This window comes from Polypterus senegalus, chromosome 3, assembly GCF_016835505.1.
Source record: "Polypterus senegalus isolate Bchr_013 chromosome 3, ASM1683550v1, whole genome shotgun sequence".
In the NCBI taxonomy this organism is placed as follows: domain Eukaryota; kingdom Metazoa; phylum Chordata; class Cladistia; order Polypteriformes; family Polypteridae; genus Polypterus; species Polypterus senegalus.
In genome coordinates, this window is record NC_053156.1 from 217,808,704 (window position 1) to 217,831,839 (window position 23,136).

At 34.0% G+C, this 23,136-nt stretch overlaps 1 protein-coding gene across 3 annotated transcripts; it reads right to left on the minus strand.

Moving 5' to 3' along the window:
* Positions 1–1,950: 1,950 nt before the first annotated feature.
* On the minus strand, positions 1,951–22,946 carry esco2 (establishment of sister chromatid cohesion N-acetyltransferase 2). 3 transcript variants are annotated; one of them, XM_039748471.1, is made up of 11 exons: positions 22,744–22,946; positions 20,847–20,913; positions 19,520–20,606; positions 18,596–18,644; positions 16,345–16,405; positions 15,377–15,521; positions 12,501–12,632; positions 12,237–12,326; positions 8,261–8,404; positions 7,349–7,533; positions 1,951–3,120 (listed from the first exon to the last, which is right to left on the minus strand). In XM_039748471.1, the coding sequence occupies exons 2-11, from the start codon at positions 20,900–20,902 to the stop codon at positions 2,988–2,990; spliced, it is 2,082 nt and encodes a 693-aa protein (XP_039604405.1). In that variant the 5' UTR covers positions 20,903–20,913; positions 22,744–22,946; the 3' UTR covers positions 1,951–2,987. The 3 variants fall into 3 exon arrangements, with proteins under 3 accessions (XP_039604405.1, XP_039604407.1, XP_039604406.1); XM_039748473.1 differs by lacking the exon at positions 22,744–22,946 and adding an exon at positions 22,094–22,346; XM_039748472.1 differs by lacking the exon at positions 22,744–22,946 and adding an exon at positions 21,523–21,633.
* Between the last annotated feature and the right edge of the window lie 190 nt (positions 22,947–23,136).

The window sequence follows — 23,136 nt, forward strand, 5'->3', positions numbered from 1 at the left end:
TTACACCTCTTTTTCTAACTCTACTTTTCCCTGCAAAGGGTGGTCCGATGGTGACAACAACTTGAAAGAAAGCTAGTACAAAACATGGCATACTGTAATAGTGTACAGTGATGTTTACATTGGCCCAGTTTACAAAACATTTTATGTTGAGTTCTACTTTTTCAGTCATCTGAAAACCTATATGAAGAACTGCAAAAATGAAGACTCATGTCACCTTTTTCAACCACAGTGGGAAGTGCACTAGCAAAGCGGTTTTCATCTGTTCTGTCCTCTTTTGTGTTCATTCCCAGAAAAATTACACGTAAACCTCTCATTAGAACTCTGCCCATTGCAAATTAATAGATCACTTCAGAAGATGGGCTGCAATTATTACACAGACAAGAGGGTCAAACAACATTTTAAGTAAACATAGTGATTTGCTTTTAGAGCATATGGAAAACTTGAAACTGCTATGTTGTGTTAGAAAAGTGTAAATTAAAATGCAAAATAAAGAAATGACGATGACAATCTCATCCAATATGTTCACAGGGTAATATGGCTCTATTCTGATCAGATAAACTAATACAAAATTATTTTGGGATCATTTCAAATGTAACAGAATAGGGTTATAAATGTGCCCTTACTGTAAACTGTTCTTAATCTGTGTGGTATCATTTCAAGATATTTCATATTGAAATTTGATTTTCATAGGTTATAAATTACATTACATGATAAACATGTAAAGCATTCACTTATAATATGTGTGGAAGCTTAGCTATTACAGTTCACAAAAAAAAAAACACAGGATTGTACAGGGTGGTCCAGATCTAATTATGCAGATCCAGATCGTCTGGATGACTTTGATTTATGCAGGGACAATTCCAGTTCAGCATGGATACGATTCTTCATGTCATCAGTTCGCACACTTCTCAATGGTCTGGAATTTTTTGGTTGATTTTCTATGTAATAAACTTAAGTTATAGCATAAGGAAAATTGCATAATTAGATCTGGACCACCCTATACAACCTCAGATTAACATTTACAATAACCTCATGTTCAACCAATTTTTCAGCCCTGGAGAGATGGAGAAGTAGTTTTTTCTTCTCCATTTATCTTTATTCACTTATTGATCTATTTACTTATTTTTACTAGCTTTAAGTTTTACTCTGGTGGCCATGCTCTCTTCCTCAGGGGAGGAGTTGATTTGTTTTCAATCCTATTTTTGTAAAAAAAAATGATCTATTTGTATGGAATGTTGTGTAATTACAATAAAAATCAATAAAACCAGAGATTTCTTTGCAGGGTTTTTAGACTGACACTCCATGATAGGGTAAGAAGCAATTCAGTAGAGCCTCAGAATAGTCATTGCATCAAAAGCAGGCCAATGAGGTGCTTTGGACATGTTATAAGAACACGCACCTAGCAGACACACACACACAGAGCAGCTTCAGGCTGGATAGCCGATGTCAGACCTAGGACATGCTGGAGGAATTCTCTCCCTTGGACCATCTAGAAATTCCCCAGGAAGTCCTGGAATCTGTAGTGGGGGACAGGGAAGTCTGGGCTGACCTGCTTAGCCTGCTGCCACAGCCACGATCCTCTCTGGGAAAAGTGGTGCAAGAAGAGGAGGAGGAAGAGTAAATGATTATGTCCTGCCAGATTAACTCAGTTAAAAAAGTGCACTTTTCACACAACTGTACAAAAGTTACTGTATACTAGATAAATAAACAGCATGCTCTAAAGGGAAGAAAAGTGAAAATCTACAAAGGGTTTTCTTTAGGCACTAATACAAAGTGCATTTTCCTGGAGTTAATAGAATATTCTGCAGTGTCACCACTTTATTTATTATATAAAAAAAACACACTCCGGCTCCAGTGCCTGTTTTGCTCCATTTCCACTCTCTCTTACAACTTGGATTAATACGTATAAATACTTCTAGAACGAGCAATTTTAAACAATACACTCAAAAGTCACAAAGCAAACATACTTTTTATTTGGCAGGCATACAGTTTGGAACAAAAACGTATTTCTAAAGATCCATACAAAGTTTTAATGATATGACCCGCCAAAACCAGGTGAAACTACTTTTGCTTGATAAACAGCTTAAATCTATGAAGACCTGGAGTATCAGTTTTCATAACGGAATGCCCCTCTAAGCACAATGTTTACAAAAGTTTTATCATTTGGAAGACGTATCCGTTTCATTAATATGTCTGAATTTATTATTAGATTGCTGACTGGGGGCTCCTGACGGGAGAATTGATTACTATTCCCCCTTGTGGCATTTACTGCATACAGGAGGTGTTAAGTACAAAAATAATACTACGCACAGAAATGATCACCGATGGTAACAAACAGCAGAGGGAGGAGGATCTGCGTAAAATTTTTATCTGAACCAGAATCTGTCAGAACTACTAAAATGTTTTTTTTTTTTAAATATTAATGATAAATGTATGGTATAATTTCAAACTTCAGGGTTTTACGTGAAACCAAAGTATGTCATTATTAACAAATAATTGTAACCCATAAAGCCTTTATAAGTTTATATTTCAATTAAACTTAAATGTATATTTGTTTAAAAATATCCATTATAACTTTTTATTAAAACATTTTGAAAACTGCAATAAAACCACCAAAGACCTCAACCACTTGAGCAATCTGTACAATCAATTAACACTGGAATAATTTACAAATGCACAATATAAGCAGAACTTAAAGTTAAATCTGCAATAGTTAATTACATACAATGTATGGGCTGTCATGTATATCAATCATTTTTCACTTTAGTAAAATTTCTCTTATAAAGATTATACTAATGTTTTATCTTCCATTATCAATGGAACATAACTGTCTAGACTGAAAATGTCTGAAATACAAGTTAACAGATAACTAAGTTCAGGACAAGAACGCCATTAAGGAGTTCTACATCAGTTTTGTAACACTATTGAAATAATACAAGGATTATTGAAAATGCATCTCTGGGGCAACAAATGTTAGCACATACATTCTAACTAAGAAAGTTATAAACTAGAAATTCAGGTGTTTCACAGTACTTTGTAGCAAAAAGCTTGCCATCTGGTGTTGGGTCTGAAAAGGCAATTTCTTCTGTACTTAACTGGCATCCATATATAAATGTATTTCTGAAACAAAGAAAAATATTATTATAAAAAAGGAAACAGGAGGTCCAAACTAACAAAACTGAATTAAACATTTGACATCAACTGAATTTTTAGAAACATAAGCAGTTTGCGAGTTATCTGAACAAATACCGTACTATTCCAATAATCACATATGGTCTTTTTAATCAAAGTTTTGGCAATCACATAATGGTGATCTGTCCAAATTAAACATAGTTAACGTAACTAGAGTTCTAAACATACAAGAGGTAACATGCTACATGTTCACTAAAACAGTGAATAAGGAGAATAAATCAGGCATCCAGAATCTTAAGGTGGTAAGCGGCCATCCTAGAACAGTTTTGCACCATCTACTGTGCTCAGCTTGGAACCGCAAGGCCATATACCCACCCAGCAATGGCAGAAAGCATAAATATGTACAATATATTTCTCCAGTTTTAATTTCAATATCTATATATCATTTTTTTTTTGTTTAAAGCTTTTGAAAGAAAGATTTTTCTCCTTTACCATACTAAACTACCACAATGCATATTCATTTTGGCCTTTAAAATTCATTTCAAAGAACTTGCTAGAAAAAAAAAAAATTCTGTAAAGGGAGCAAGATTCATAACAAACGTGGTTTAGAATTGGAACAACATTTGCAAATTAAAGTTTGCCTTAAACACTATAAAGAAGATACCAAAAAATATTTTATTTTAATAAAACATGATTAAATGATGTGCTCTACACATAGCAAAGTTTTGAAGTTTGCATACATTTATATAGTTAAGGAAGTAGTTAGGGAAAGATATTTAAATACTTAATTGAGATTTGTGTAAGGTGGAGGATGGCGAACATGTAAAAACTTTGGAGACTGTGGAGATAAGCCAATTCTTATAACAGGCCCCCAAATTACATGATACACCAATCAGCAAAGGGGAGACACACATGCAGCTACTTAGGTGGACCACAAGACAGTTCAATAATTAAGAGTTGTGTTTTATTGATTGGATTTAGTTTTTTTTCTCCAGCTGTCTGGAGTTTTCTTTTTTTTTTTTCTGTCCTCCCTGGCCATTGGACCTTACTTTTATTCTATGTTAATCAGCATTGCCTAATTTTACTTTTAGTTTTCTTTTTTTTCTCTTTTTTCATCCTGTAAAGCACTTTGAGCTACATCATTTGTAGTAGTAGTAGTTGTTGTTATCTCTATCTACTTTTGTGGCACTCAGCCTCTCTTGAAGTAGATGTGCAACTCTCCAAACTTAGACTTATTATGCTGCAATCATCACGGGTTTTTGCCCGCACTGTGATGCATTTCATAGAGCCTGCATTGGGGCCAGGCACTTTAGGACTAGAATGTTAGATGTGGTAGTTTAAAAGAAAATATACACATTTTATTTATTTCAGTGTACAAATTCCTTGCTTTTTCATTTCAACAGCCAGATTTTCTTTTTCTTTGATGTTAATTGTATCTTTTTAACTATATTGTTCCTGAATAAGTTTTGGCATTTTTACTTTGCCAGATTTTTTTCTCCTGCTAATACTGCAATACTAGAAATCCAGGTTGAAATGATATAATTCTTGAATAGACTTGTACTGTACATACTGTAAATTAAAAAGCCTATACAACCTTTAGAGAGAGAGAGAGAGAGATAATCCAGTTAAGGGTTAAAAATGTTCCAAATTTTAAATTAGTTCAAGCCACAGAATGTTTGAGCAAATCTTAATGAAAAATTATATCAAATGCTTTATCACTTTATCAGCCACGAATTTTAGAATTATAGGTTAGCAATCCAATAATCTCTTAGTGTTATACAAACATTGTTTCTATTGTAATAAATGTGAAATAACTGCATTTACAACAGAAATGTGGTCAGGTACACCTTTGATTGTCTGCTCAGCATGAGCTTATGATTTTTGTAATGGGATTAACCGGTAATAAAATATATGAAGAAAAAAAAGATACCTGACCCCACATTAGGAACTACAGTAGGTGGAAATGCTCACGCATCAGCCTTGAGGTGTGTACCTTACCTCCGCTTAGCTAGCAAAGGAGAGAACAACTTAACGGATTTAGATCTGGCTTTTTTCTAGAATTTGTTTGAACATTCCGGTTGATTTTGCCACTTCTCTCATCGCGCAAAGAATCATAGTTCGCTTGCAGGAGCGATAAATTCAGCCTAATCCGAGACAGAGGCTGCATACTGAGGGGAGGGAGAATCGTGATATCAGGAGTAGGGAGCCGGGCAGGGCCCACCTCACTCACGCACCAGACTCCGTTCAAGTCGGTTTAACCTCTGTTTTGGTGTATTTCTTGCCTAGGCTTAGCTAGCGATACTGGTTTGTTTATTGATTTTTACAGTTTGCCCTGTTTCACTACTATGCAGGCAGAACCGCTGGGGATGGCTAGTACGAACTAACATGGTGCCACGAAAAAGGATGTTGGTTTTCTGGTTTCCACCATTACTGCCTATTTCTGAAACTAAATGTTTTCACTGTAGAGGAATTTTACCTCACTCCTCAATGCAGAACTTTTAATTCTGAAACAGTGGTAGGTCTATGAACATGAACCCGTCGTTTCATGTCTTGCCATTGCCCTACTATTGGGTTTAGGTATGGACTGTGACTACAAGTCCAAAATTTATATATTAGGCTTCTTTCCAGACATTCTTATGTGGACATACTTTTGTGTTTTGGATTATCACATGCTGCACAACCCAATTATACTTCAGGTGACTTATTAAATTTTCAAATACAGAGCAGAATGATAGTAAGTAATCCAATGGCAGCAAAGCATTCCACACCATCACTCTAACAATGGTGGTATAATGTTCTTATAGTGGAATGCGGTGTTTGCTTTACACTGGACATAAAGGGAGACCTGTCATTTAAAAATATTCGACATGTGGTTCATCTGTCTAATGAATATTTTCGCCAATAGATTTGGGAATCTTTCTGGTGCTTCCTGACAAATTAGAGTAGTATTTATGTTCTCCCCGTTTACCATGGGTTTCACCTTGCTACTTCTCCAGAGAAGCACATTTTTGTCCAGTCAGGTTACACTTGATATTTGCTTAGGTAAGAGAAAACTGTTTTAAGATTTTTTGACACTCCCCCATCAGAGTAATTTTGAAACTTTAGCCTCTACTGGAATTATTCTTGTTTTTGGGAAAAGTTTTTTGTAAGCCTTTCTAGACTGACAGATAAACAACTTGTTTTATGAACTCCCTTGATTGTGGCATCATGTTCTTGCTGAATGTTTGTGCTGGCAATTTCACTGAAATGAGGATCAAAATAAGATTTTATATTGAGCAGGGATTAATATAATCAAGCCCAACTCTGTTCAATTAGCAAATTACTCCTTTAAGTGAATTGATTTAATGAGGGCAAACTACTTTTTCCAAACAGTGACAGCTGAATAACTTGTTCATTAGATAAATACATTACACAGGAATTTGCTTTTTTCACTAAGATGGTCTTTTCTAATATTAGATTTTGGTTAAAGATCTGAAAAACATTCACAGTGTAAAACATTTTCAATTATACTGGGAAAAGGCAAATTCTTTTTCACAGCACTCAAGATGTGATGAACGTATTTATTACTTTATGCGGAAAACATTGTTCAATTATTTCTGCAATTAATGAAATACAGTACACAAATTCACAAAGAAGTGGCCTTAAGAGGAATTGGCAAAAGAACCAGATAAGAATTCCATCTCTCTTATTCTACAGCTTCTTTTAAAAATTGTATTGAAATTCATACCCAAAATCACAACTTGCACATCACCATCACCGACTCAGTAAAGAAGTGAATTGCTGTCATAACAATTCAGATCAAGTGACTAAGAAGCAATATTGTTCAATAGGTGACCTACTAGTTAACTCAACAAAAGTCTAGGCATTTCCCTTAAGTTTCAATGCTACTTTTCCCCAAGGGTTCATTACTCTGTCAGGTCACCTTTAACCTTTGATTTATTACTAGCTTTTGAAATGCTTCATGGCCATTCTGAAGTCTTAAAAGAATTTGTATACATTGTGGTGGACTCAAAATTGCAATTTTTTTAGTGGATTTATTTTTCTCAGTATTATTTATGGGATTATAGAAAAAGAGTACATCTCAGTCATTTTATTCTCTGATGCATTTTGAGTGTAGTTTCAATCATGCCATTCACATAAACGTCGAATATACACATTTTTCTGGCCATCAACTGCAAGTCACTAGATAGAATTTTTACAAGTTATGAATATTTACCTGAGTGTATTTACCATGCGGGTAGCAATACCTTTCCGTCTCATCAGACCAAACACCCAAATCCTACTTATTCCACAGATGGCATTTACTGGCTTTGTTGAGCAACACCAGGCTCGAAGAGGCTCCTGGATGTCATTTGCCTTGGAACCATTTGCATCAGCAGGTTGATTTAAAACTCTAAATGCCTAAAAATATGAAATATAATGTGCTCAGAATATCAATCAATCATATATACCATCTGAGAGACAGAACTGTAAATATAAAAGCCATCAAGGCTGTGTAATTACACAAGCATAATGTAGAATGACTTTAAGTGGATTTTAAGTGTGAATTTAACCATAAAGCATTTTGCAAGATTAATGATTTCACTAATGAAAAATGACAATTTCGGTGTTGTATGAGCAACAGGACTAGGTTCAATACCAAAATGGAGACTGTCTGTCTGAGTATATTATAGGAATTAGACTGCCCTCAAGTTATGGGGCTGAGGATAGTTTACACCTCTACATTGTTCTAAGATAAGCATTCTCCAAAAAAATTATCAAAACAGGCAGCAGTACAGTACAACCATTCATTTACAAAATCACTTAGTCAATAGTAGTTGTAAAAAAATCTTTAATCCATCCATTTTTTTTAACTTGCTTATCTTAGAAGGGTAAGCTGATTCATTTTTGAAGATACAAGTATAAAGGTAAACAATAAATAAATAAGGAGATAAATAAATAGATAAACAAATAAATATATTTAAGCTCCAGTTTTCTTTTTTTGTTAAAAATGTCTCTCTCCAACTGCCAATTTTATTGACTACAATTTCACTCTGCCTAACTTTGACTGTCTTGAAAGGACTTTGAAGAACTGGAGAGAAAAAAAAATGTTTACTGCACTTTTGCTGTTGCTCATTACAGTAATTACCTGTCTGATCTGCTCTGCAACAAGACATCCTATAATGGTCTTCTCATTACTCACAAACAAGTACGTCATGCTTTTGCTAGGGCAACTGAGTGTTGCTTGTTTGAACCCAAGTTCTTCATCAGCAAGTGTTCTTATTTCATCAGCCTGAAAAAAAATGTAATAGTTTTAAACAATCTTTATAAAAATACCAAAGGCTTATTGTTTTTTTTTTCTTTTGGAACCTCTGTGGTTAAAGCACTAAAGGAAATATTAAACAAATAAAAACCATAGTGTTTTGTTAAATTAAAACTACATCCTTTTTATAAGTCACATGCATAAATAAAGCTTACTTTACTAGGAGAAAAACAGTTTAATTTCAGTGCATCATTTGAGTCATATTTGAGAATATTTTCTAATTTGCCTTACTGTTAGAACATCATTATGTGCATGGGAATTTGGATGTTGAACTTATTAGCAAGTGAAATGAATTTAAATACTACTACAATCAGCTGGTCAAAAATGTGACCAAGCAACAATGTGGTAAAAAGTGCCTAAACCAGTTATTACTCCATTTTCAATAATTAAACCATTTCATGGGAAACAGCAACTACTTACAATTGTTGTTTATGTCTGCTAGCAAACAATTAACATTTTTACTATTATGTATTATATCATGCCTAAATTATCTACTGGAAAAACATTAAGGTAAATACAAAAACAACCTGTTGAATGCTATTTACAATATCAATAAAAACTTATTTTACCATTACAGCACAGAAAATGGAAGGCATAACTTTTGCTCTAACAAAAAACTTGTCACTTAAAAGGACAGAAGATATTACCTGCAATAGTTCTTTTGCGGTGCATACTGTATATCAAACTTGTTCTAAAGTCGCTTTCTATAATTGTCTATGCTAAAAGTTCTTAACTGTTTTTTCCTTTTGTCTCTTACGTAAACCTAAGGAGGGCTTAGACTACTTATGATGTGTATTACAATACAATTTTGGGCACAGCATTAGAATATTATGTAGTAAACAAAAACACACCTAAATTAAATGATTAGTTTAAATTAATATGATCTGTTTATTTAAAAAGGGGTTAGACATGTATGGACTTTGACATTCCATCCATAAACAGCACTAGAATCCCACACCAGCAAAAGATAATGGGAAAGTGAGGCGAGATTAGACATAGCACCAGTACATACTTCTGTTTTTCTTTATTGCTGTTGCGATAAAGCATTTGAAAGTGCTCAAAAGGTAATATGTGAAAATAACTCCATAAAGGACCTTCACGTTTAAAGCTGAAAATGGTATAGTAAGATGTCCTTAAAAACACGTCATGCTGAAAGGGTGTGCACTTTAAAAATGTGTCTAATAATTTGGAATAGTAGATTTCTGTCAAAAACTCTGTTGCCTCCCCCACAATTTATGCCCATTCATATATTCTTTAATCAGTGCAAACGGCACTGTTAACTAAGGCTGTCAGATTGAACCTTATTAGAGTAGAATACAAATTTATTTAAAAAAATAAATAAAAATAATCTCATTTGAAAGCAAAAGCCGATATCGTTTGTTTTACCCGCAATAATTTTGGCATTGAGTTACTCCAGACACACTGTGCAAAACTTCAGCATTTTATAGATCAATGTTTTTCACTTCACTTCTATGATCAGCCACTTTGTAATATGGAATGTTTAAGCTTGTTATTGTCATTAGTAAAACTTAAACCCAGTAAGCAGTAGTTTTTCTTGACTAATGAGCTTGAAATATACTTGACTTGTACAGAGAAAGAGTATGAAAACTATCAATGCTCATTTAGCATTCCTTTCCTCAGAGGTTAATGTGCTTGCTGCTTCCCGAGCAGCTCTTCTTTTCTCCACCCTAGCAGTCCACTTTTTCACTTCTTTCGTTAGCATCTTTTTGTGTTAAAACTGATTAAGTCAGTGTTTGTGCTGCAATTACTTCGTACGTTTTCCTTAATTTTTAATTTAAGCTGGCATTTAAGTCTTCAATCTGCCTCAAGAATGATTTAAGATATGAAGGGGAAGTGACAGCGAAGGGGGTAGGGATGAGAATGGCACCTGTACATATGCGGCGCACAGCCGCCCTGCTGGCTGCTGCCGAGAGTTGATTCTACAATAAAATAAAATAAAACTAGGAAAGAGAAATAACCATGGAGGGCAATCATCATGCTGAAAGTGGATAGTAGACATCAAATAGTATATGTGTACCAAATTTCAGGTCAATAGTTTAAACGGTTTGTGAGCCACAGATGATTTAAAATCCTGGACAGACAAACGGACAGCCACGGTAGTGTATTATATATAAAGATGTAAATGTGTATCTGAGTAAAATACAGCTTTGCATACATTTTTGTATTTCAGATGTAGATATCTTTTTGAAGGAAAAAAAAAAAAACAAAATAAAACAATTAAACTTGTTTAAGAACAGTAGTTGGTTTTTTGAACGTGCATTTCCTAGAGGTAAAAGCAAACTATAGCTTGTAAAACTATATTTTGGATAATAAACATCCATAAAGAGTAACAAATACAGTATAAAAGGAGTATGTAGATTAAGAAAGTAGGATCACATAATAGTCGTTATACCTCATGAATAGATAGATAGATAGATCGATCTATAAAGTTAAAGGTGTAGCACAATCACAGGAGTGTGACAAGCAAGGTTATATTTAATATATAGAATAAATAAATGAAACCACAGATGTCTGATGAGTGCGCTTTTGCTCTTCACATTATAAGAAAGACACAACAAAAGCAAAACATAGGTATTTTAGGACTGAATGATATGTAATACTAGCTAAATTTTCTCCATCTTACATAAGCTGAGAATGGTGGAGAGACATGTTTGAAACTATAAAAGGAATAAATAATAATGCCACCTTGAAGTAATATCTCTAGCAATAAAACTTGAGTCCAAATTTTTTACAAATATTTGTTCCCAAAGAGAATTAGAACTGTAAGGTAAGAAGCTATCCAAATGCAGATGAAAGATTTAAGACCTTCAAATGTCAACATTACACATTACATGAACAGAAATTGTCAAAACTATTTTGTGTTCTATTCTCACCAAACCTTCTCATATTACAAAAATCCATACCTCCCTTGAGATCACATAATGCAGTTCTCAGTGGCAAAGAACAAGAAAGTATCTTTTCAAGATTGGGTGCAAAGTAAGAGTCAGCCTTGCACAGGATGCCAATCCGTCGCAGGGCACACTCACTTAATACATCTCAATTTAGACTGAATTACTAGATAACCTAACATCAGGGGTGCTCTGGCTTAGTACTAGACAACATTGGCCACAGCAGTTGCAGGTTTTTGTACAAACTCAAATTCAAAATTACAAGTGTATGTTTTTCCAACTGAAGCAATTATTGCTCAAGCAACACACTTGTTCATTTGAGTTATTCCACTGTTCAGATTGTTGACCCTTAATTGCTTCTTTAATATTAAAACAGTTGTTGGTCCAAAGATCACTTTTTGATATTTTAATATTCTTTTTCTTTTCAGCAATAAAATTTGATCACCAAAAAAAACCAACAACACACAAAAAAGAAAATTACTTCAATCCACAAATCATTTAAATGATATTTTGTATTGTCTCTGTTAAACTGTCAGAATTTCAGGTCAACTACTGCTGTTAATTGGTACTATATTCAAAACCAACAATTTTAAATGTAAAATCTTTTTTCCTATGTTCATGATTTATTTCCACTTTTTTCTTTAGTATTTGCTCTCATAATTTTATAATCAAGAGGACATACTTATCAAAAAAGTTTTAAAATTATTAAAACCAAAACAATTTCAGTATAAGATTTGTAACTCAGTAAAATTACAGATATTGACCAATAATCTAAAAACTTTTGCAAGCATTGTATAGAAACATATACATCAGTCACGTGCTTTCCGTTTAAGTGACACTACTATGCCATATACTATAAATTAAAATATTTCATCACGATGATAAAATAGTACCTTTTTAACAGCATACTTTGGGTCATCAGGCAGGACTTGAATTATTTTTCCATCCCAGTACTGAGCAACAACTCTTTCCTTCTTCCAGCCCTAAAAACAAATGAAAAACCAGTATGATTAAATTACAGCCGACTGATACAGATATTTAATTAATATGCATTTTGATTCATCATTACTATATAATTGAGATGCCCAAATAAAAAGATTTTCATTGGTACAGATCACTTTTACAGGATCCACGAAACCCCATGAACAGAGACATACCACAAATTTAATTCTATCCAGAATACTCTGATGATACTGGGTGTGCTGCAGTTCATCCTCTGTACTGCCAGTAGTATACACCATACCACAAGAACTGCACATAGTAGCACCGAAATTCTTCTGGCCTGCATCCTTTATAAATAAATAAATAAAATAGACATTAGTTTCGACAAGAAAAGGACTAATTCATCTTTGCACTTTAATCATAGAGAATGGTATTTATGTACACTGGGGAAGAAAACATTAAAATTTAGAATTTCTTAAGTTGATTTTTTTTCCCCCACAATAATGGAATGTGGTCATTCATTCAAAACATTTTATTGAAGCTGTAGTTAATAACTTTAAATAAGTAATAATCATCTAATCTTCATAAAGTCCTAAAATTACATAAATCTAACTTCAGGTAATGAGCAGAAACAATTACAAAAAAGGAAAATAAATAAATAGGGGATGGTTTCGATAAAAGATAATCGTATATATAAACATTTGTGTGTGGTAGTGTGTGTGCCTGTCCGTCCGGCCCGGAAGTGCGAGGCTACAGCATGAAGATCAAAGTAAAAGCACTGAGAAAAGAGAAACTCACTTAGCCACTAATACACAAGCGAGGTGAGCACAATGGCAAAATGAAACTACCGAGGAAAGAGAACCTCGCTTAGCTGCGATCGCACAACCAATGCAATTGATTGATTGAAGTGCCAGAATCCATGGTTTCTAGGAGCCCAGGCTTTTTACAGCATGAGCTTACACAGCTAATATTAAATATTATATATGCCAAATAAATGCAAAGCCTAAAATAACTGAATTAGTAACTACGGTCTCAAGCCAATAAATGTTCTCAGCAATGATGTTTGCATATATAGACAAATTAAATGATTAAGCGGGCAGCACGGTAGTGCAGTGGGTAGCGCTGCTGCCTCACAGTTCGGAGACCTGGCTTTGCTTCCCGGGTCCTCCCTGTGTGGAGTTTGCATGTTCTCCCCGTGTCTGCGTGGGTTTCCTCCGGGTTCTTCGGTTTCCTCCCACAGTCCAAATACATGCAGGTTAGGTGCATTGGCAATTCTAAACTGTCCCTAGTGTGTGCTTGGTGTGTGGGTGTGTGCGTGTGCACGCCCTGCCCGGAGTTTGTTTCCTGCCTTGAGCACTGTGTTGGCTGGGATTGGCTCCAGCAAACCCCCTGTGACCCTGTAGTTAGGATATTGTGGGTTGGATAATGGATGGATGATTAAGCACAGCTTCATTTATCAAATCAAATGCATACAGCAAAAGACACACTTATACTCTTACCCATTAAAGGAAAATTGGCGCTAGAGGTGGATTCTTAGTGGATATTGCAAAGCAAAGCCAACCAAAATGTTATATTTTTTATATACATTCCATCAGTGAAGAGAGAGAATGGTAAACACTCAAAAGAGAATAACTAATACATTGCAGCTTAAGTAGATATGCTTTAATTTTACCTTACTACCATAAAGTTAACAACCTGTTCTTTTATTTAGAACAGTGCTAAATATAAGGCAACTGCAAATGATAAATCACTGCTAACATAATTATGAAAATACCGCAGTCACCCGCAACATTAAAATGACCTGTCTAATATTGTGTAAGTCGCCCTTGTGACACTAAAAACAGGGCTGTGAAGTGCAAATTAAGAGTCAGAAGCAATTACTGAGTTACTGAAGTCTGTAAAAATGTACCAACTCTGACTAAATGTAAATTATAATGTGTTACAACTTCCAATAAAAACAAATTCTTCTAGCATTTTGATAAAAACAAAAACTTAAATTTTGTCAGTTTTATCTTTTGTTTAATGTTACTCAATGTTTGTAACTTCTTAAATAAATAATATAACAAAGCCACAACATCGCAATCAGCCTTTAAATCCAAGCTCTAAAAGGTATCCTGATGATTCACGCTGACAGTGATAAAATGCTATCTTGCATGTTGTAGTATACTTATTATGTTCATTGAAAACACACCATTTAAATGTTTGCAGACTCCTAAAAATTTGTGTTTCTGATAGAAATGTATACCTTTTTATCTAGATACCATTAAATTAATTTAAAAAACAGCCAAGTCATTAATGCTTGAAATTATTTTTTAGTTTATTATTTACATATGGCTACAAAACCCCATTTTCAGCAGCAGCTCCTTCAATATCCTAATGGTAAATGCCCATAGCTTATCCTTAATTAGTCCTGTTTACATGCTAATTGATCATTATAGAAACCTTTCTAATTGCATTAACAGTGTTGAACCCTGTTATTCTCTTCACTTGTGTTCCAAGGTACTCGTATTCTTAAAGTTCAATTCTGAGTTCAAAAATGGCCAAAATTAAAATGCACAATGAGCAGTATTACATGTGACAGATTGCCAAGAAACTGAAGATGTCATACAAAGATGTCTATTACTGTCTTGAGAAAAGAGGATGAATTGGATCTAATCAGTATAGAAAAAAATGCCTTAATAAAAGTTAACAGAAGAACATTCAATTTATATTGTATTGTATTGTAAATGAGATTCTGATTACTATAATCATAAAAATTGTGCAAAATTTCAATAAATATAGTCTTGAAGGTTTAGATTACATCATTATTCTTATTTTTATTGATTCAATTGTTTAGTTATCTGAACAAGAAATATTTCAAAGAAATTAATATTTGTATTCTTTGCAACAAATCAACTTGATAACTGAAATTTCATTGTTAAGAAATACATAGTACACTGTAGTACATTCTATGACGCAGATCTTGTCACTTAAATATTTAATTAAATCATGTAATTGGGTCTACTCCAGTCAATGTCAGAATATAAATAAATAAATAAATAAAATAAATAGCAGTAGTGAATATACAGCAAGAAAGAAACAAGTTACATACGATGACAAGTTGATCAGAGGGTTCTAGTTCCCCATCTTTCTTTTTCTTGGCTTTTGTTTGTTTTACTGGTTTCAGCAAAGAGCTCTTGGGAAAAGGAGTTGTGCTGTTCAATACAGGTGAAGCCAAAATGCCTGGCTGACATTTCCTTAAAAAGACAAATCAAAGATATCAATTAAATCATTGTTTTTTTCCTTCCTAGAGCAGCATTGCTTCCAAAAAACAAAAATGTATCTTAAGAAGAAAAACCAAGCAAGACGACCAGTGGTATCCTCTTATTAATTTTGGAGCAGAAGAAACATTCTCTCTCTGAATGGTCCACAAAAAAAAGGGTCAAACTTTAAAATCAAAACAATGTCCAAAATATACAGTCTAAAAAAAAGGTGCCGGTACATACTAATTTCACATTTATTTTAGCATTATAATTTAAGACAGACTGGGTTTAAATATCAACCTGCCCATTGTCAGACGCAGGGCATACATTCTTCCCAAAATTTCCAATATTTCATTTTTAACGCCTACATCCATAAAATGTGGATGTCATATAGATTGGAAACTTTCAGTATGCTCAGTGTAGGACTGTGTCTGTCTTGAATGTAAGTTACTAAGTCTTCACAATCACCATTCACAAAATATTTTTAAATATTACATGTTTTCAAAACTCTTCCCAGTTTGATTTCTCCTGGTATATTTTTTTCTTTTAAATCCTTTTATTTTCAGCCTATGAGAGAAAGGGACTGGAACATATAGGGATGTGACAGCCATAACTTATGGAAATACCAAGAAATCGTTGGTTATAGGCAGAAAGGCATCAGTGAGAATACTATAATTTTTACAACATAAAGCAATTCTGAAACTCAGGGAGGGTGGGGGAGATAGAATTTAGGTTAAATAAACTTTATTAATCCCAGAGAAATTGCAAATATTAGTCATACAATTGTTTCCTTCAGCATTAGACCAGATCATATTACCTTTTCTGAACTGATGACGGAGTGCTGAAAATTGGATAAACAGATGCTGCTTGTGGTGATACTAAAACATTTATAAAAAAAGAGAGAGAAACAGACAGACAGAATGAAAGAATAAAAAGGTTAAAGTGTATTGAAGTAGTAAAAACACTATTGTATTGAAACATGATTAAATAACTGGGTTTTTAAATATTTTCAGACCAGATATGCATGAGGGAATTATTTACAATCAAGAGGGGAAAGATGCACAAATGCATAATCTGGGAATTGAACTTCTGAACTTTAATTGTTTACATCTTCTATAAACATGCATTGTCACTCCTCAATATTTAAAATGCAAAATACACACATGTATCATCAAACTTTCTTAATGTAATTCAGGGTTGTGGGAGTTGGAAATTATTGGATTAAAAAAAAGAGTTCATGTATGATCTTAACTGGGCACTGCTTGTAAAGGCAACTTCTTATAGTGTATCTGACTGCTGTAACCAGAGTCTCCTCACACAATGACTACTGAGCAAAATAGTGAAATTGCAAAGCAAGTCTGTAAATCAAACAAGTGAAACAATAGCATTAGCTTTAAAATGGACACAGCCTAGGAAGAATTCCAAAAATTGCTACCCATTATTGTTTTCTGAAATGTTAATAAATAATGAATACATACTTTATGATAGATTTAAAAAAAGGACAAGGCAAGCCAGTTCATTTCTACTTCAATAAGTTACAAGTGAGCATAATCATAATTGCAAGCTGGGTTTTAGAAAAAATATGCTGAAAGAACAATTCAACTGATTAAATATGGAGGATACTCCACAAAGCAGCAATGACTGCAGAGAGGGGACAGCATCTGAACTAAGTCAGAAAACATACCTTGCTGTATTCTGACAGCATCCAGAAGCGGTCCTTTGTAAAACTAATTTTAGGACTAAAAAAATGGAACAGGTAATTCTTTTCAGCTGACAGGCCTTATTACACCAGAGAAAATTCCCTAAAACATCCAGCAGCTTATGGACCACATATGTAACAGTTTGAATATTTTAAAAATGCTCCTGTCACAAATTCACAAGTTAATGCTTAATAAATGGTCATTAACCTTTGGAAATCAGAGGGCTACACTACTATTACAAACAGATTTTGCTTCAGACAACCTGAAAAAGGCCCTTCTAGAGAATCTCATCATTAATATACTCTGGGCTCCTAATAGAAAACAATACCTCCCTCTCTAGTATACTGGAAGTTTTGAAAACGCCCTCTTTCTTAGGCCAAACACTGCAGAGTATGACCATGCCATTTCAGGCCTAAACCTCATCTTTACTAACAAGAACTTTTAAAAGGGGATTTATTATTTATTCACTGCGATGGTCCAGGCATGGTAGATTTTGATGTACATGTACAGTATATGCAGATCACTGGCTGTGCTCAACTAAAGGTGTTTTACACCCTAAAGGGCACATTGCACATTAAAATAACAGAGTTCAAAGTGGTAATGTTTTTGACAGGAAAACTAATTCCCGGGGTCTAAGTGAGGCCTGAACACTAAAGTGGACAATACTAATGCAGTATTCAGATCATTTTGCTAAAATGTTTTTGTATACATTGAAAAATGACTATGATTCAACATGACATAATCTTTTATCATCTGTTAATTAAAATATTGTCATCCTTGAGTTTATACTGCAGTAGAAGATGGAGTGCAATGCACTTGCATACAGCAACACTTTACAAATAAACTTTATTATAACTGGTTGCCATCTGGGTTTTCCAGGTTGACACCAACCCTACGATATAATAGATTGCCAGAAAGAGTACCTGGACTACTAAGTTTGAAAAGCTGCAAGTAGTAGCCCAGCACACTACCATATGGATTTACAATTTGCCTAACTCTGATTTGTAATTAGAGCTTAGCTGATGTGACTATTGTGCTAAAAAACTCAAAAAAGGTCAAAGTTCAAACTTTGAGTTAAGTTCACAAAGTACAAAAGTCTTTCTTCCAAAGTATTAAATGTATAAGCCAAATTCTTTGTACTCCTGGGCAGTAGTTTGGCTGTTCTTAATATCAGCTTTAACATTTTTGAACTTTAAAAAGCTCAAAGCTGAATTATCTATACTTTATCCAAAACCTAATCAGCTCTTAAGATTAGCAAGTGCACAGTGTTCACCAAATTTCATTATCAGTCAATTCAATCTTAAATTTACAGTGTCCAAAACAATTCTTCCTCTATACAGTAAATATTCTGAAAGCAAAAAAAAATACCTTTATGAAACTCTATGTCAGACTCTCGTGTCATAATGCCTTCATTATCCTGTACAGAATAAAAATTAACTGTCAAAGAAACTTGTAGTGATCAAAATAAGAAAATAAACACAAAAGTCCTCAACTCTGCTATTATATCTATCTTCTGCAATTGTGACAAGAGACAATATGGAAAAAAAAAAAAAAAAAAAAAAAGTATTACTAATCTTTGGAGAAATACAATCATGTATACAGTACAGTATACTTTACTAATAGTTATCAAGAACAGAGATTCTCTCCAACAATTGTGGTTTATATAGAGTGATTTTTTTCTTCTCCTAAGAATTCAAACTTCTTTGCCTGCCTTCCAAAAATTTTAATTTCAAAACTTTCTTGGAAGGTAGTTAGAATTACTTTCTTGTATTTTAATATATCAGAATGAAATGCAATTAGTTTTACATTTACTGGAATGGAGATCAAAATACCTCAAGAGGAAATAAAGAAACTTAACTTAGCAAGCCAATTTTAAGTTATACAACTCACTGCAAACAACAAAAACAGTTTTAAAAATGTGTAACATAACAGTACTGACTTAAAAAAAAAAAAAAAAAAATGTACAGATAGAGTCAAATCCCATCAAGATTTTAGCACGTGGCATTGCCTCCTCATATTCTCTTGGTCCTAGTTTGATTTTAAGCCAAGCTGTCTTGTTAATGCAGTTTATAAGCACACCTGTGTTTTAAGTTTCCCTTGCCCACATCTCACATCCACCTATCAACTGGAAATGATCTCAGTGCAAGTGTAATGTGGCTGTAACTGAAGGTTTTCAGCAATGCACTTTCTCTGAAAAAAAGCCAATCCTATCAAACTATTCAATGACCAGCTTAAATCTGTTAAATCAGTCTTCTATAGCCCACAACCAGACAAAAAAGACAATTCTATCACCTTAATTTCACTCTCTTTCCTTGAACTAGACAGGCATTCTTCATCAAGCTTCTTTAGGACTATCCTCAGCTGCTGGGTGACAGAACATTTTGATAATACATCCGATTCCTTCTCCAATTGTAGGGTCTTCCCATGCTGCACATGTTCATCTGACAAGCTACTTTTATCTACAACGTTTTGTCCACTTATTTCATGGTTTTTGATATTTTTTGTTACACAGTCAAGATGCCCCTTCTTTGCTCCATTTTCAGCCTTTACATCTAGTCTTTCTTTCTGCTTCTGAAGAAACTGTAGCTGTTGATTTTGCTGTTGTTCATTCTCATTATTTCTCAGATAACTGAAGGACTGGTTTAGATTACTTTTTTCAGCATTTTTATTGTTACCTAAATTTGGTTTGAAGGTTTTCTGCACAGGTTTTTTATACATAAAACGAGCATTCTTTCCAGTTGCAAAAAAGGCAGCTCCCACTAGAAGCTTGGGCTTAGGCTTAGCACTCAAACCACTAAAGGTTAATTTAGAAAATGTCTTTAGCTGAACTTCATTTTGATTATTACCTGGTGGCAAATATTGTTTTGATGTATCCTGTTCTAATATGTTCTTCTGCTGAACTGGGCAAGATAATTTATAACATTTAGGCTTTTGTGATTTCAAACCTTGAGAAACTCTGTTGCTTGTCCTTTTAGCTTTCTTTGTTTTGTTTGGTTTATTGGCATTAGGAATTCTGCTTTCCTCCACACCTTCTCCACTTGACATGGACTTAGTTTTGTTAAGATGCTTTCTGTCAAGAGGGGTTAAATATTGTTTTGATTTTTTACTGTAAAAAGAGCTGGTATTTACAGACTCTTTTAAATCGTCTTTGTCAGAGCCAGCAGAAGGAAATTTATATAGGTTACTAGAAGTCAAGACAGAGTGGGCATAAGACGAAATTGGATAGTCTGGGAGAGCCATTTGGCATAGGGATGGATAGTTTTCCTTTTCTGCATGGGAAAGTTTTGACGCTTTTTTTCTTATTGAAGCAGATTTTTTTTTCCTATGAGGAAATGCAAAATCTTTCAATAGCTTCTTCGTTGGATTGCCTTCCATGTAGCTACAAAATGAGAAACAAAATTTAGTGTTATACAGGATTAAATTAGGGAAAAAAAACCTATTAATTTAACTTAAAATGCTTATGGGGTTCACAAAACAATTTGGAGGATGAAACTTGCCAACAATGGATTGGACAATACTGTAAAGAGAGCTGTAGCACATGCCTCTACCAATTAAAAGAATATCTTTAAAAATGTAAATACAGTAATACCAAATACTGCAAACGTAAGAGGAGACCTACCTCTCTGATTCAACAAAATTGCGTTTCCTTTTCCGTGGGGTAACCAAAGAGGACATGTTTCTATATTCTGAAAAAAGATATTAAGTTTAAAAATATAAATGGAAAAAAATAACATTAGTATTTTGAATTGATTGTATTAAACATACCATTAAAAGGAAAGAGCAGTCACTTAGCATTAAAAAAAAAAGACTATAAATACTAAATACACAAAATGTCACTATTATTGTCATAGAAAAAGAATGATGTTTAGTATATAAATACTGAATGCATGGTGATATGGAGTATGAAACAGAACATTGCCGAGATTATTAGAGAAATGTAAACACATACAAATATAAAGAAGAGATTACTGTACGTAGTTTGCATTTCAACTGAGTTTAATAAAAAAAAAATACTTAAGAGCTTTACACATTTACTTACAGATAGATGGATAACACTTTATCTATCTTATAAATAAATATAACAAACGACATCCCTATCCTCAAATGCACACCAGAATGAGTAAGCAAAAAGAAAACTTGAGACCGTGCAAAAGATAAAAGGACTGTTAGGGTGAGGCATTAGAAAAGCTTTCTTGTACTATACATACATGAGGCATATCATGTATAATTTAAAAAAATATCTTTGTGACATGAGTTACAGCAAACATAGTTTAAAATATTCCCAAGTAACTCACTTCAGGTGAACGAGCAATCAACTCAAAATTGACTGTTACTAGTATGCCCTGTGGCGGGCCTGCATCAGGCTCAGTCTCTTCCAGCCTTGCATTTTACACTGCTGGAATAAATTCTCTCTCCAAACCATACTGTATACTGTACAGGAAAACAGGGATTCAGAGAGAAAGCAAAGTCATTGATATTATTGGATTATAAACGTTTAAATAAGTACTGAGTGCCAAAAGATACAAAGTAAAACTACCCTTATATTCTAAAAAGCCAACGGCAACTAGCGCAATCACGAAAGCGTTTTAGATTTAAAGAAATATCGTATCACTACAACGTATGCTTTGTACACAAGTTACAGTCCTTCGAATAAGCTCTTAATGTGTTGCTCGTTAAGATAAATCTACAGAAACAAGGACCACTATATAAGCTTGGGCTAGTTGCATATAACCTGTTCGTGTACTACGTTTAACTATACATGTCGTGTAGCTTTGCCGAGAAATTCTTTAACTACAAACTCATTTAGGCATCGTTACACTTGTGGTCATGGGTATTCCAAGTGATGCAAGGTGTAGTATCTCTTACCCTCTTTACAGCAGGCCGCAATGGCGGATATCAATTACGTATCTATTTTCACTACTATCAGTTCTGGGTCGAGAACACAATTGTATTCTAAGTCATTTGTATTCCGTACATAAATACTGCAGAACCATTAAAGTGATTAAAATGTTGCCGTTATGAGATTTTCTGTCATCGACTGACAAGCCCGATAAAAATGTTCAAGTATCTTTAGCAAAAAATATTGTTGTGCAATTTGCTTAAATTCTTCGTAGTCGGCAACAAGCGAAAAATGGTTTGGGGGTTACACAACGCTTTAAAAAAACAAAACACGTGGGCAGGAGTTATTCACGAATATCACAACCGCCCTTCTAACAAAACTAAAGAAGACCCCCGAATAGCTATTGGGCGCGTTTTTTTTAACAAATGAGAATATTTTAACACCAATACAATATTCGATCTTGTTATACCGAGTACCGCAATGCAAACTGATAAAAACATTCCGGTCAATAGGATGTATATAATACCACATTGCAGTTAAAATGTAAGGACATACTCCCTTCAGATAAACGCGCACTGATAGAATCAAAATAATTTAAAAGTCCAGAGGCTGGCAAAGACTGGCTAGTAAAATGCCATCTGAATCTTCTTTTTTTTAGTTTTATTGACGTTCTTACCAGTCTTTAAGATTGTAATTCGTCGGTTCTTATATTTTCATAAGATAGAACACCGCTCTGTTCCCGGTTTTTTGCACTTTCTGTTCAAACTGCGCGCCACAGGGACAACAACAACTGGGCGGTAGAACACAGTCCACTTTCACATAATGATATATTATTGGCTCATTCTTAGCCAATCGGACTGTCCTTCCTCTAAAACCAGGAAGAGCATCTGAGTTAACGTCATGGCAGAACTTTCCAGGGTTGGCGCGCATTAGTCTGTTATATCATTATAATTGTGTAGGTAGTAAGCTATGAAAATGAAGGGGACGCGTTATTATATTTTTTTAAATGTGCAAGGTTATTTTTAATTTGCCTTATTTTTCACACAAATAAACTTGTTCTTTGTAATAC